A 13,238-nucleotide genomic window follows, 5' to 3' on the forward strand; every position below is an offset into this window, starting at 1 on the left:
TATAGTTAGCATCTTAATAAACCAGAGAAAAATCTGAGACAGTTTTACAATCGCTTCATGTCAACTACAATGGCACTGAATGAACAGATGAACAATTTTTCAGCTTTATACAGCGTTTTTTGCAACATCAACATGCCTAGGTTTTTTTTTTTTGTTTTAAGTTTGCTACCTACCTGTATGTAGTAAGTGTACATAAAAGTGGCAGTCTGATTTTCCTTTTATGAATAATCTAATATACAGAATTTGGCCCTTAAGGGTTTATACCTCTTCATTTTAAATGCTTTCCGGACAATCTGCTACCAAACACGTCTGTTATAGGTGACATTAAAACTACATATATATCTACCTATGTAACATCACAGCAAAACATGATGAACAAAAAAATTACAGCATTAAAAAAAATAATAAAGTTGTCGGGAGAAAGTTAAAAGTCACTGAGAATTTTGGCACATAAAAATTTTGCACACAGCCTACAGTCCTAATGTCGCAGGGGATTCAGCTGCAGTTCTGAACGGGAGACACTTGGACCTTGCTATTTTTCAAACAGCATTGCTAAAAATTCCCTTGCTAAATTTTCAAGTCTTTTCGAGTGTAATGGCTTTTAAAGCAATTTCATTCTTTACACTATTGATCCTTGAAAAAATGCATCTGCGAATGTCCATTTGGTGGCAACCGTATTTCATATAGCAAAAAAAAAAAAAAAAAAAAAAAAAAAAAAAAAAAAAAAAAAAAAATCACAAAAACAAATCAAAAACAAAATCCCGGAAAAAATATATATATACACATTTATATATAAACTTAAAAACCTTGTACAAATGAGTTGTTATATATAAGATGCTTACACTAAAGGAAAAAAAACCCCTTTATACAATGTTTCAAGGAAAAAATAAAAGAAGAAAAAACATTTAAAAAGGGACAACATACAGATACAACAAGCAATTTCTAAAGCAATAAATACTACTGGTCCAATAGCGTTGTGATATTTTTAATTGTTGAGTAGCGTCCCCTCCCCCAAAAAGAACAACACCATGGAACAAGGTATATTAACACATTTTTTAACCCTTTGTTTCTGTACATTTAAACAATAACAAGTAACATCACAATAAAGGTTGTTTCACACAAGGAAGAAAAAAAAAAGAAGTAGTAGCGGCACCGCATTCGTTGTGCCCTTAAAGGTTTAAAAACCAGATGTAAAATGATTGGTTCGCAAGCTCGTATTTAATACAAATAATAAAGAACCAATGCCTCTGGCAAGGGCTGCTTCAAAATTGCTTCTTTTTTTTTTTTTTAATTTTTAAAATCAGTCTTTAAAACTAAGCTATTGGAACTACATAACAATTATGTATATATATATATTTTTTAAACGCTACAAAGACTTTAAACAGCTGTTGATAAAAATTTTGGCAGAATCATGAGGCTTTTCTCATCTACATATTTAAAAAGGAGAAATTGAAATAAGAATGGGTCAAATATTGACCAATGAACTCGATAAAACATCAACTAATGTAGCCACATGGCACAAATTAAAAACGAAACGGAGAAACAACGACAAACAGTGGACGACAACAAGAAGAAAAAAAAAAAAAAAAGAAAAGGAAAAAAAAAAACGAACCAAAACCCCAAATACCAACAGAATTCAACCCCCCCGAAAGGAAACCGAAAGGGCTAACGAGGCTAAAGCTATTCTAAGGACTTCGTTACAAGGGAGAGCGGCTGGGGCTGTGTCCCCGGCAGCGAGCTGTGGGAATGCAAGGAGGACGTCGAGGGCTGTGCGAGGGATGCGGCGGCGGCCGGCGGGAGGGCGGCCGGCGGGTGGTCCAGGGCCCCGTTGGGGCAGCTGGCGGCGGGCAGGGCGCCGGGCTTGCTCGCGGCACTCTCAGCGAGCACGAGCGAGGATGGCGGCGGCATCATCACCAGGTGTGCCAGCGGGTCGGGCTTCAATGACAGCGAGAGGGGTTGCGTTTGTTCAGTCTGTGGTTTCGAGTCTCTGGAGGGGGAGGCGAGCATGGCGGGGGAGGACGGAGGAGAGTCTAGTAAGCTTCCATCTGAAGAGGGTGGGCTGACGCAGCTGCCTTCACCTTGTATGTAGCGAACGCACTTTTTTTTTCTCCTAGAAACAGGGAGAGAGTTTTCCATGAATAAAGGGCAGAGACGCTGATGGAGACAGTCATCTACAGCAAAGAGCCATCAGCCAGCTACTCTGGGCTCTGCATGGGTGGCATCCTGGCCCCACGTGCCATCCTGGGGGTCTGGCAGGGTGTCCTCAGCACCAAACCCGCTTGGGAATCTCCCCTCGGCTAACAGATTTGGAAAGGATTCACCAATTAATTGTCTCTTCGTCCCTCTCCTCTTCAGGCCGCCTCCTTTCCTTATTTTCATAATCAGAAAACCAGATAAATGGGTTTTGGAGCCCACTGTTCTAATCTACAAACTTTCCTACATGGGAAAAAAATATTAAAAAGTAGTTTAATACTCCTAAAATAAAAACCCTGGATAGCTGATGGTATCTCAAGATGTCCCATAACACTGTCCAACTCAATGGGGCTACAGCTACACCTGCATCGCCTGTGGTGTCATACGGTGCCCTGCCCTTGGGAGGCAAGATCAGCTGCAAACTACTGCTCATTGCTTTCTCCTCTGTTAAGAACCACACCAAATCTAGAAATGTCAGTCAGACAGAAGGGATATATAACAGAAAGAACGAGAGAGAGGGGAAATAAAAACAAAACGAACAAACAAAGCAAACAGAAGAAAAAAACAGGAAAAGAACAGGAAAAACAGAGTATGATCCAAAATAACAAGAATAACTGGTTGTATGGCCTGCAGGTTGTGGCTTTAAATCGACTCAGTTTTACTTTTTGTTTTAGGGGAGAGTGGTAGATTTGGGAAGCTGCTTGTCTGCATTTTGGGGATTTTCCTCTGAGAGGCCATCCATGTAACTCCAGGGTGGGATCCAATTTCAGTAGGTGAAGAGCACGACGACAGGTACAAAGGTGAGGAGCAACATGGATCTTAATTTCACACCAGGGCATGTGAGAGTCTCGCAAGAGCCGCTCATCTTCAAATAAATAAGTGACCCGACAGAGATCTTTTCTCCTCCCTCTGTCCACTGGATAATGTAAAGGAGCAATGAAAACAGATGACAGTTTCACACCATCTCTCTTGCCAAGTATGTGCAGGACAATTCTAGCAGTAGGACAGAAGTAATGAGGCAAACAACCACAGCATCTGGCAGAATGATGCCCAGTGGCCACCTTGACCCTAAGCATGCTGGCTCTTCAGCCCCCTGATCCACAATCACACTTCCCAAGGGAGGTGCTGAAGTGCTGTCACAGCCCAAGGCATAGGACAAAGTCTGTCTAGAGCAGCTCTGCCATGAGAACTTTGGATGCTCAGCTAAGCTGCACAAAGCCACCAACGTGAAGGAGGAGGTTGCTCTCCCTCTCCAGTTGATCACCCCAGCTCTGCAACTCCATCAGAGGGAGTGCCTGAGCGTGGCACAGCAGCTGAGTGTCACCAGGGGACATTCCGCCCTCCAGGAGGTGCCCCAGTTCCGCTGCTGGTCACCAGTGTTCTCCCCTAGGTATGGCATTAAACCAAGCTCCACCCTCGAGGCAATGAAATGCTTCTCATTTGCAAAGGAGACCACACTACCTTGATCCTGGAGTTAAAACTATCATCTCCCATAGCCAGGAAGGGAACAACAAACCCAGTACCCCATCTTTCACCAGCTTCAGTGAGGGCCCAGTGCTGTGACATCCCTCAGATTCTGCTCCATGTGCCACATGGCAAGGTAAGGGGTTAGGGCTATTAGAGTTTTAACCACGTTAGCCTGCAGATCAATACATGCTAAAAACTAAAGACAACCATGCATCTTAAATGTTAAAAAGAAAGAAAGAAAGATAGAAGACAGCAAGTGAAGGCTGTAAACCATGCTTTATTAGAGCAACGTTAAAAGACAGGAAAAAAATTAATTTGGTGGGCTCAAAACAGACCTTGTTAATTCTTCTACCATCAACAAACAATACTGGAGATATCTGGCTCTTGGCTAAGGACAGTTCTGCTCTGCTCTCCCCTCTCCTCTCTCACTGCTTCCTACTTTAGCTATGCAGCACTACCAGGGGCACAGTTCCTGTCTGGACCTTCTGTACAGCTCCAGTGGCAAAGCAGGACAGTTAAGCTCCACGAAGCTCACCAATCCTCCTTGTGTAAGGAAAGATGAGCTCTTACAATCTGGAGACTGCAGGACTCCCTTTCCATCCCCAAATTAAAATTACTTGCAAGCAGAGACCCAAGCTCCACCTGCCTCATTGATGGGGGTCCAAAAGTCCTTTAACTGGACTGCTCTGAACCTACAGGGCAGTAACTTATTGAACTGGAGGCAGTTTGAATCTAGTATGCCAGCCTTTCAGATTTCTTTTTAATATTATTTATGTTCTGTGGCCTGAAAGAAAGAGCTCCCATGGCAAAGCAGCTTTAAACCAGGTTTACCTGACTTTCTGACACTGCAGAGCTAACAACCTTTAAAAAAAAAAAACATTGCTCTGCTACCTGAAGTAATTTTCTTTTGACTAGGATTAAGGGAGCATATTACTTCTTTTGCCAAACTCTTTAATAGTGTGGCCACTCAGTAGTCTGAAAATAATATTTACTTAAATCATGATGGCTCAAGGGGGGAGATATTTCTGCAATCTGTGCCAATCACACCATGGTTACCTGTGCTCATGTACCTGTCAGGGTTAAGTGGGACAAAAGGTCCAGAGGGCAAACCCCCAAACCATGCAAGCCTGATTTTAGCAGACATGAAGACCACCAGGCAGCTCTGGTGAGGGGGAATAAGCAAAAATCTAAGGAACTACTTGTGCCTTAATTTTGCTCTTCAAAAGGTTGGAACAAAAATACTACATATTGCCCCCTCAGAAGCACTAATGCGGATTATTCACTGGTGCATTGCTCTGAAAGTGTTAACTTGCTACCTCAGTAGAGCAAACACAACAGACCTGAAACCACTTTTGCTGCTTTTGAAACTAGCCCTGGAATAACACCAGGAAACCTGTAATGCTGCAATTGCTATGAGTGAAAGCCACAGAAGAGTGCAAGGGTTTATTCAGTTGCTGCGGGCAAAGATGTCTCAGTTTTCACCACAGTAGCAAACTGCACATCTTTAGCACCTACCTAAGGTGTACTACAGAATGCTACCATGCTAGCAAATGCAATGTTATAATGGTTAGGACCAGAACTAGGAGAGAAATGCTCCAATACCTAGTGGTAAAATGCCTCCATGCATGAAAAAACAAAACAAAACAAGAAACCAAACCAAAATAAAAAAAAGCAGCTGACTCTGAATCAGTAATCCAGAACTATCAGCTATACCACTGAAGTTGTCCCTGATGCACTGAAAAGACTTCTGACCAAAATCTGGTATAAGTTAAGAGAGGGTTTATGCTTCACATGTAACCTAAGCACTGTACAGACCAAATAAAAAGTTTCCTTGCTGATAAAATGTAGTTTTAAAGGTATGTTGCTTACTTAAGCAGCCAGGAAAAGATAAAGCAACACAAACACGATGTGCCCCCAGTTCTGGTACTTGGCATGCAGAGCCTGACATGCTTCACATACTCTATCTCTAGACTACACAAATATCTGCTGATAGTGTGCAGCAAAGTAACCACAGAACAGAGCCTAACTAAACACAGCACTGCAGTCCTTGGCTAGCATGAAACTCCTGACACAGTGAAGTAGCTACACAGCTCTTCTGGACTAAACCCTTCTCCCTCCAAGCACTACAGAACTGCTGCTTTCCCAGCTTGTTTAACACATGTCCTGGTACTGATATCTAACACCCAGCACCCCATAATACCATGCCTCAAATGGGACAACACACAACCTGCAGGAGGCATTTCTGGTGCCTCCTCTGGTACACTGACACAAACCACCACCCTCAGTCCTGGACACTAAGCACAGACAAGACTGCGTGCATACACAAAATACGATGGACATCTGAGCTACGTTCTAAATGAGATGGAGCACATGGGACTGGCATGAGTAAGAGGGGAAAATGTGGGAGAGGAATCACTACACACAGAGTGTGGTTTGGGTTGAAATACCTACCATCATAATATTCCAAATTCAAAGACTGCTTGTATCAGAATAAAGAAACAACAAATTTAACCAAATGCGATCATATAAGGAAAAAGGAATGAGAAAAGAACTACTCGGTATCCCTCCACCAAGAAAGAAGTACGTACTGAGTTACACATGGAATTAAACTCCAGTAGAACATGGGCTGCCGGAATTTGGGCTCTCTGATGTCTTTCAACTCCTTTTAATGCTGGAAACTGTGCTACTAAAGTTGTAATTAGTTTTGTCTAGAGCTCAGACGTTTACAGCTCACTTGTTGGGATAAAATTTAAGAAAAAATATATTTTTGGGATTAGGAAAAAAGATTTCGGATAATTTAAAAAATTATATCTACATAAACCTTACAGAGGCATAGTAGCCAACAGGTAGCTGTTTTAATTTTTCAGATAATACCAAAAGATACAATATAAGCTGTAAACACTGGCTTTTACATCTCGAATAACAAAAAAACCACTAGTACTGCAGATCCCAGAACCTTTTTTAAAAAGCTTCTGCAGGTAGGGGACATAGACCCAAATGAAAGATAAAATATAAATGTCCACCTAAACATTAATTTCGCTGACAATCTGGAAAAAATGGCAAAAAATCGCCAAAAAAAAAGCCAGGTTTAAGGACTTTGAGTTTTCTTGTTCCCAGTTCTACCACCAGGGAGAGGTTATTGGTAAAGAAAGAGAGAAAATGGCATTAAATTAGCAAGAAATTCCAAAGATCAAAGATTATTAGCAATTGATGCTGTGGGAGAGAGAAAGGTGGGGAGTGGGGAAAAAAGATTAAAAAAATAAAATCACACAAATGCACTAAGAGGACAGATTGCTTTTATTTCCCCAAAGGCCTAATGGGTAGTTTTATACCTGCATGGTTTGCACCATAAACTCTGTCGGTCAAGCCCGAACAATGCCCGACACTTCTTTGGAGTATTTGCATCTGTTAGCATAAGGTAAACACAAAAAATACAACACAATGGTGGATAGAGCTCATTTGGTCTGCGTCATCTCAGCTACAGCTACGTTCAGCTTGCAATCACCTCCGCTTTATTTGGTAATCTCCCCTCGTACCAAGGGCAGGAAGGAAAACAGGACTTTCACAATGAGCCAAAGGAAAACCAAAAAAAAAAATCTCCGACACAGCCACGAGCCTGTGTGGTGTGGGTACCGCACTCGGTGCCGCGTTATCAAGGGCTTTGGGAGCCACTGTCCTTGGGTGGAGGCTTGGAAGGCAGGAGCGTGGTTGGGCCACGGATCAGATGGGCTTAAGGTTGATGCTGTTTTACAGTGGGTTTTTGGCTAGCAGCAGCAAAGAGGAAGGCAAAAAAAAAAAAAAAAAAAAACCAACCAACCAACAAAGGAAAAAAAAAAGCAAAACCCTTTCGGAGAGATGATTACTGATGGCAGTGTCCCACTCCCTTGTGTCTTCTAGATCACAATACAGAGCTACAAAGCAACAAGGCAGGAAAAAAAAGGGGAAAGTACCAAATAAACCAGCTGCAAATCAGCCATAGCGAGTCTGGGAAAACTATACACACCTGCAGGGGCCGCACCAGTTATTCTGTTGATCAAGGCCAAAGCGCGCTCGGCATTTCTTAGGAGCGCTCAGGTCTGAATGAGTTCAAGAAAAGCGAGCAGAAAAGGGAGAGAGGAAAAAAAGAAAAGGGGAGAGGGGGGAGTGAGAGAGAGAGGAAGAGAGAAAAGGGGAGAAAAAAGAGAAAGGTAAAAATAAGGAAAAAATAAAAATAAAAAAGGGAATAAAAATCAATGTCCTTGTTATTAATTGCAAATATTGACTTTTGATTTAAAAGTTAAAAAAAGTGATAATTACATTTTTATTCAACTCTTGAGATTAGCTGTTGCAATTAAAGCTGCAGTATCCCTTTATAAAGGACTGTTTCTTTCCCTTTTAAGAGAGCAGGTAGAGGAAAGTCTTTGTGGTTGGTCTAGCAGGATGTTTCAGGCAAGATTGATTTGGGCTGGGGTTTCTTTTTTGTTTGTTTTTTTTTTTTTTTTAAGAGGGGGGGAAAAGGAAGAAAAGAAGCTGAGTATGGAAGTTAGATCCTGAACATGCTTTTTTCTTCAACTCAGATACAAAATAAGAGAAAAAAAAAAAAGAAAGGAAAAAAAAGAAATTATATCTCCTGGGATAATGCAGCTTTTGGAATAACATTCAATTTACTTGTTTTCATTAATTTGTATTTAAAAGAATGGATAAGAATAAGCAGACTGCGGAATGAGTATGTTAGTATCAGCCAGAAAATAAAATGTAAAGCATGGCAAGGTGCTGAGTTAGTACAGCTAGTGAATTGCAATGAACAGGCTTGAGCAGAAAGGAAAAAAAAAGATACAAAACTAAAATAATAATAAAAAATGCGTATGCATGCTAATGTGAGAAGACTTAGTGGGAGCCATGAAAAATGCCATTAGATTAAGGAGGTTCATTACTGACTTGCTTCCATTCTTTATCAGTCTCTTTAAAGAAATACTGCATATTCAATTTGCACAGTTAGTACAACTCTTGCGTTATTTTTACTGTATTACTGTTTTAATAGCAATTGTTACAAAAACAAAAAACAAAATTAAAAAATACTATCAAACATAATAGATATAAAGATATATAGATAATAAATACTATCAAAACGTGTGGATGGTATTTTTTTCTTAATGTCATAAGTGTTTAATGTTAAAATCTATAATGGCAGGAAAAAAAATTAAAAAGCAGTTTATAAACTATTTTAAATGACTCAAAATGACGTTAGCACCTGTAATCGGAGGAAGTGAAAGGCAAGGATTTAGGAAACATTCGCTGTGTTCTGAAAAAAAAGAACAAATTATACAAAGGCTTCAAAAAAACTAAGTTAGGGCTTCTTCAAGATCGACTATGAGATTGCCTATGCAGTATTTCTAATTTCCTATATAGAATGGCAAACCTCCTTAATTTAAGATGGGTGCGATTTACCACTGTAAGGCATGCATCAGGACATCCAGGGACAGCCCAAATTAACAGCGCACGCACACGGACACACACACACGCGCGCGCGGGAAGCGCACGGCTGATAAACCACGGCCCAGGCATTCCAGCTACGGCTCTGCGCTACGGCCTCGGCAGCCACGCGGACAAACCCGGCCGTGCCGCGCGAGGAGGAGGAGGCTCTGACATGCAATGGCTGGGTTACTAGGTTTAGAAGGGCGGTAACGCGGGAATTATTGGAGTGCATTTAAAAAAAAAAGCTGTCTAGCATAGGGACTGGCTCCCCTGAGGCCAGGAGACCTGTGCCCACCTCCCCCGTACCTACAAGGGTCACACCAGGACTGCCACACTTCTACTAAGCAAGAGGTTTAGACTTATCTTTACTTACCATTGGTCTCTCCTGGCTGCTTATCCCTTTTCCTCTTCTTCTTCTTTCCCTGCAGAAAACATACACAAAGGAGAAGGATTAGAATTAAGCCCCAAAGAAGTGTCCTTACAAGAGGGCACGGAGTAATGAGGCTGCAGCTGGAGCAGGAAGCTCCCAAGGGGGAGCACTGAAGTGTGACACTAGCTCACCCCCTGTGCAGGGAACTTTGGGGGGTCCCAAGGAGATACTGCACCCCAGGATTGACTCTGCCTGCCCACCCAGTGACTTTTCAGACAGCTTCACTGCTGCCCACCCAGTGACTTTTCAGACAGCCTCACTGCTGCCCACCCAGTACAAACAGCCGCCAAGGCCATCGGCAGCTGAGGTGAGGGCAGAATGATTTGCAAGATGCTGCTTTTGAGCTAAGATCATCACGAAGCCAAAAACATCTCACATGTGTACGCTCCTGCATGCAGAAGTTTCAGAAATCATTTGTGGTCATGTACTGGTGGGACAGGGAGGGGAAGGAGAGGGAGAATAGAGAGGGGAGAGTGAGGTCAGACTGAGCTCCTGGAGTTCCTCAGCACTAAACCCCAAGCATTCAAGCAGACAAGGAAGTCCACAGTAATGACTGTATCCTAACCTGCAGTTTTAAAGTTGCACTGACAACCTAGAAAGCAATGCCAGGACAAGAAAAAAAAAAATCCAGACATAGCCAAGACCCTTCCCACATTTTCTTCTATCACAAGGAAACAACCAGTAATATTTTGCTAAACTCTATCCCTTTCCCAAATGCTGCACCACAAGATGATGAAATTTGTTGCAGTTTTTGACTGGAGGGGGAAAAGCCTGTTCTGTTTCTCTCCAAAAGTGTGGGAGAGGACAACTGGGAGCCCAGCTTCTGTGGAAAAACAGTAATTGCTTTCCAATAGAAAAAATATGAAGTAATAAGCACAGCTCAAAAGAGAAAAGCTATTTTTCCAAGAAAACTCCTCTAACAGTGAGGTACAGGGTTTGGAGACTAGTACAACAAGGCCAGTGTAGGCAACAGAGTAATTTCATTTTCACAGCTCTCCAAATGCTAAAAGCAACAGCTTTAGGCCAGCAATGTCAGCTGTGAACAGCACAAAAATTCCTGGCTTTGAAGACATGGTAGCAAGTGCAGTTGGTGAGAAGACCTCAGAGCAGCAGTCCCTTGTGGTCAAGGGGCAACAAACATATCTTGGAAGGACGAATCTCACAGAACTTTTGAAGGGTTGGATGTATCTGGGAAACCCAAGAGGTTCTCCCCCACAGTGGGCATCTATCTCAGTAGATGGATTCCAGATACACGGTTAAGATGGACTTCAGCGTGGCACATGCACACTTGGGATGCTCCCTATGATAGATTTCCTGGAATGTATTAGTAAAAAATTCCTCCAACGTGAATGTAGGACATTGATCTGTCATTGTCCTGTTTTTCCTCCACAAAGCTGGCCTTGAGGCACAGGGTTTCTGCACTCATTCCCCGTGCTTGCTCAGGGTTGTAAACTGCCATCCTGTTGTCCAGGTTTATGAGATTTTTCTGGAGATAGAAATAGCAGTGTGAACTGTCCACCTCAAAGGAACTTTAAACAGCAGGCACATAATCCTGCAGCCTCATTGCTGATGACAAATAATCTCTGACACTTCTGAGGTAATTTTTTGGGATATGGAAGTTGTCAGTTGCTAGAGCAGCCATAAGTCTAACGTGACAGGCAGATAAGGCAGACCAGCATTGCTCCCAAAGCTCCCTGAGAACAGAATAGGGAAAAGCATGGTATCTTGAAATCCATGTATCACATAAAGATGCAAGAGGCTCAGACTCTTCTCCATCTATATTGATCTAGATTGACAGTAACTCTGCAAAAAATCACTGAATTTTTTCCAGTTTTCAACAGTGTAACCAAAACTAGACAACTGCCTCAAGATCATAAGCCTGACTTTTATTTAAGCTCAAGGAGGCCACTGGCATAATTAACGGACTGCATCTGTGGCAAATTTGCTTAATTTTTGCAGTACATTTGGGAATTCAAGGGCTATTTCAATTTGAGACCTTATAACTTCTTCACTCGAGGGCCAGCCAGAACAAAGGTCAGGAGTCACCTGCCTTTCACAAGCTCTTCAAGCCAGGTATTAAAGTACTGTAATGCCATTAGGGAGCAATCTGTTAAAAACAGCTGATCTACAGGAATGTCAGCCAGGGACCAGGAATTTCTCGTTCTTTTTCAACACAAACTTTTAAAACTCTTCCTTCCTAACAAAGAATGGACACATGTCACATCAACTTTTTACACCCTTTTCAAAGCATCAGGGAGAAGAATAATCTGGTTTGCTTGTTTAATTTCTGGGCTACAAGAGGACATTAGACTATGTAGCTAAATTAATATGGATTTAAGGAAATAACTGTGGCGGCAGTTTTTCAAGTGCTCTGCAGAAGGCACCATTTTTTCTTTGTCTAAGATTATTCTCCCAAGACTTCAGCAGATTGTAACATTTTCTGTTGTCATACTATACAAATTTTTATGCTGCGAGTAAATATGGATTAAATACCTGCTAACAATTTTGATAGCTCCCTCTCCAGTGCCAAGCTAAGATGGGTTTTGATAGGTCTGCAGAGTTCTTGGGTACTAATTTTCTAGACAAGTAGTGGGTGAGGTGACTGGACCCTTACATACTTCTGAGTCCAGCACTCAGCACTGCTAAACATCTCACATCAGATCTCAGGAAGAGCCAACGTGCCTTGTGACACCAACAAGGCATGAGGCTGAAAGCTGCATTTCCTGAATGCACTGCTCCTGTCTCTGAAGACTTGGGCTATAGCTGGCCTTATCCCTGAGCCTGATGTGAGGTGCTTAACAATTTAACCACTTCAAGCAGCCCAAAGTCGCTCCCCTGCTAGATGTGTGAAAGGCTCAAGACCCTACAAACGGCTGAGGGAGGAGGGGCACTCAGGAGAGCTGTGAATGGACCAGGAGAGGAGACATAAATAAATCCTGCGGATGATGCAAAGGTACCACGCTCTCCTCAGGCAGGAAGGTTCCCCCTGAAGGTCACCTGGGGGTACAGCATCAAGCCGCTGGGAAAGCACCGGCTTTCTCATCCTGTCCTTTTTAGCTTGAGAAGAAAGGGTTTCTCAGTGTTCACACAGTGAGGACAAAAGTAAAAGGTCCTAAACACTGAGGCTTTGTACATGCCCATCTGTCGGTGGCACAGGCACTGTGCAGAATGAGCATTCCCGAAACCTCAGTCGAGCCCAGACTCCCTTTTGAACACCCAAGACGATGATACTGCACAGTGCTGAGCAACTACCTCGAGCCTATGGTCTGACAGCCTCAGGCCAGACTGTGCTGAAAAGGGAAGGAAAATGTGCTAAGCAGGAGCTGTGCCTCATCAGACTTAAAAAGGTCTCCTCTGAGGGGCACGGGATCAAGAATATTCTGAACTAGAAGGACAATTGAGCACGCACAGGTATACCTGTAATGACCAAGGAGGGAGAGCTGAGCCCGGTGAAAAGACAAAATTATCAAGAAGACAGAAGGATTTGAAAAATTGTCCCTAAGTACATATTGCTAAATAAGTGAGCATGTGTATTCTCCACCACTGAAATGGCAGAAGAGTGTAAAGAGCTGCTGCTGCTTGTCCTGGCTTCACTGCAGACTCTGAACAGGCTTCCTCCCACCCATACATTTAAAAATGCAGATTCACAGAGGCAAGTATTGTCATATACAGCAAAACAGAATATTTCTGGTAA

General features: G+C 42.4%; 1 protein-coding gene across 11 annotated transcripts in view; it reads right to left on the reverse strand.

Annotated features, from left to right (window-relative positions):
• Positions 1–766: 766 nt before the first annotated feature.
• The window catches only part of TCF7L2 (transcription factor 7 like 2), a 170,119-nt gene continuing 157,647 nt past the window's right edge, over positions 767–13,238 (reverse strand). For 3 of the 11 annotated variants that reach the window (XM_059476597.1, XM_059476596.1, XM_059476594.1), the window contains exons 11-13: positions 9,488–9,536; positions 8,891–8,941; positions 1,786–2,110 (exon numbers count right to left, since the gene is read on the reverse strand). In XM_059476597.1, coding sequence (XP_059332580.1) covers positions 2,031–2,110; positions 8,891–8,941; positions 9,488–9,536 — 180 coding nt within the window. In that variant the 3' untranslated portion in view covers positions 1,786–2,030. Of the gene's footprint in view, positions 2,111–6,992; positions 7,066–7,663; positions 7,737–8,890; positions 8,942–9,487; positions 9,537–13,238 lie in introns of all 11 variants that reach the window. The other 8 variants (XM_059476589.1, XM_059476588.1, XM_059476593.1 and 5 more) reach the window with 4 other exon arrangements.

Source organism: Ammospiza nelsoni, chromosome 8 (genome assembly GCF_027579445.1).
Source record: "Ammospiza nelsoni isolate bAmmNel1 chromosome 8, bAmmNel1.pri, whole genome shotgun sequence".
Lineage (NCBI taxonomy): Eukaryota > Metazoa > Chordata > Aves > Passeriformes > Passerellidae > Ammospiza > Ammospiza nelsoni.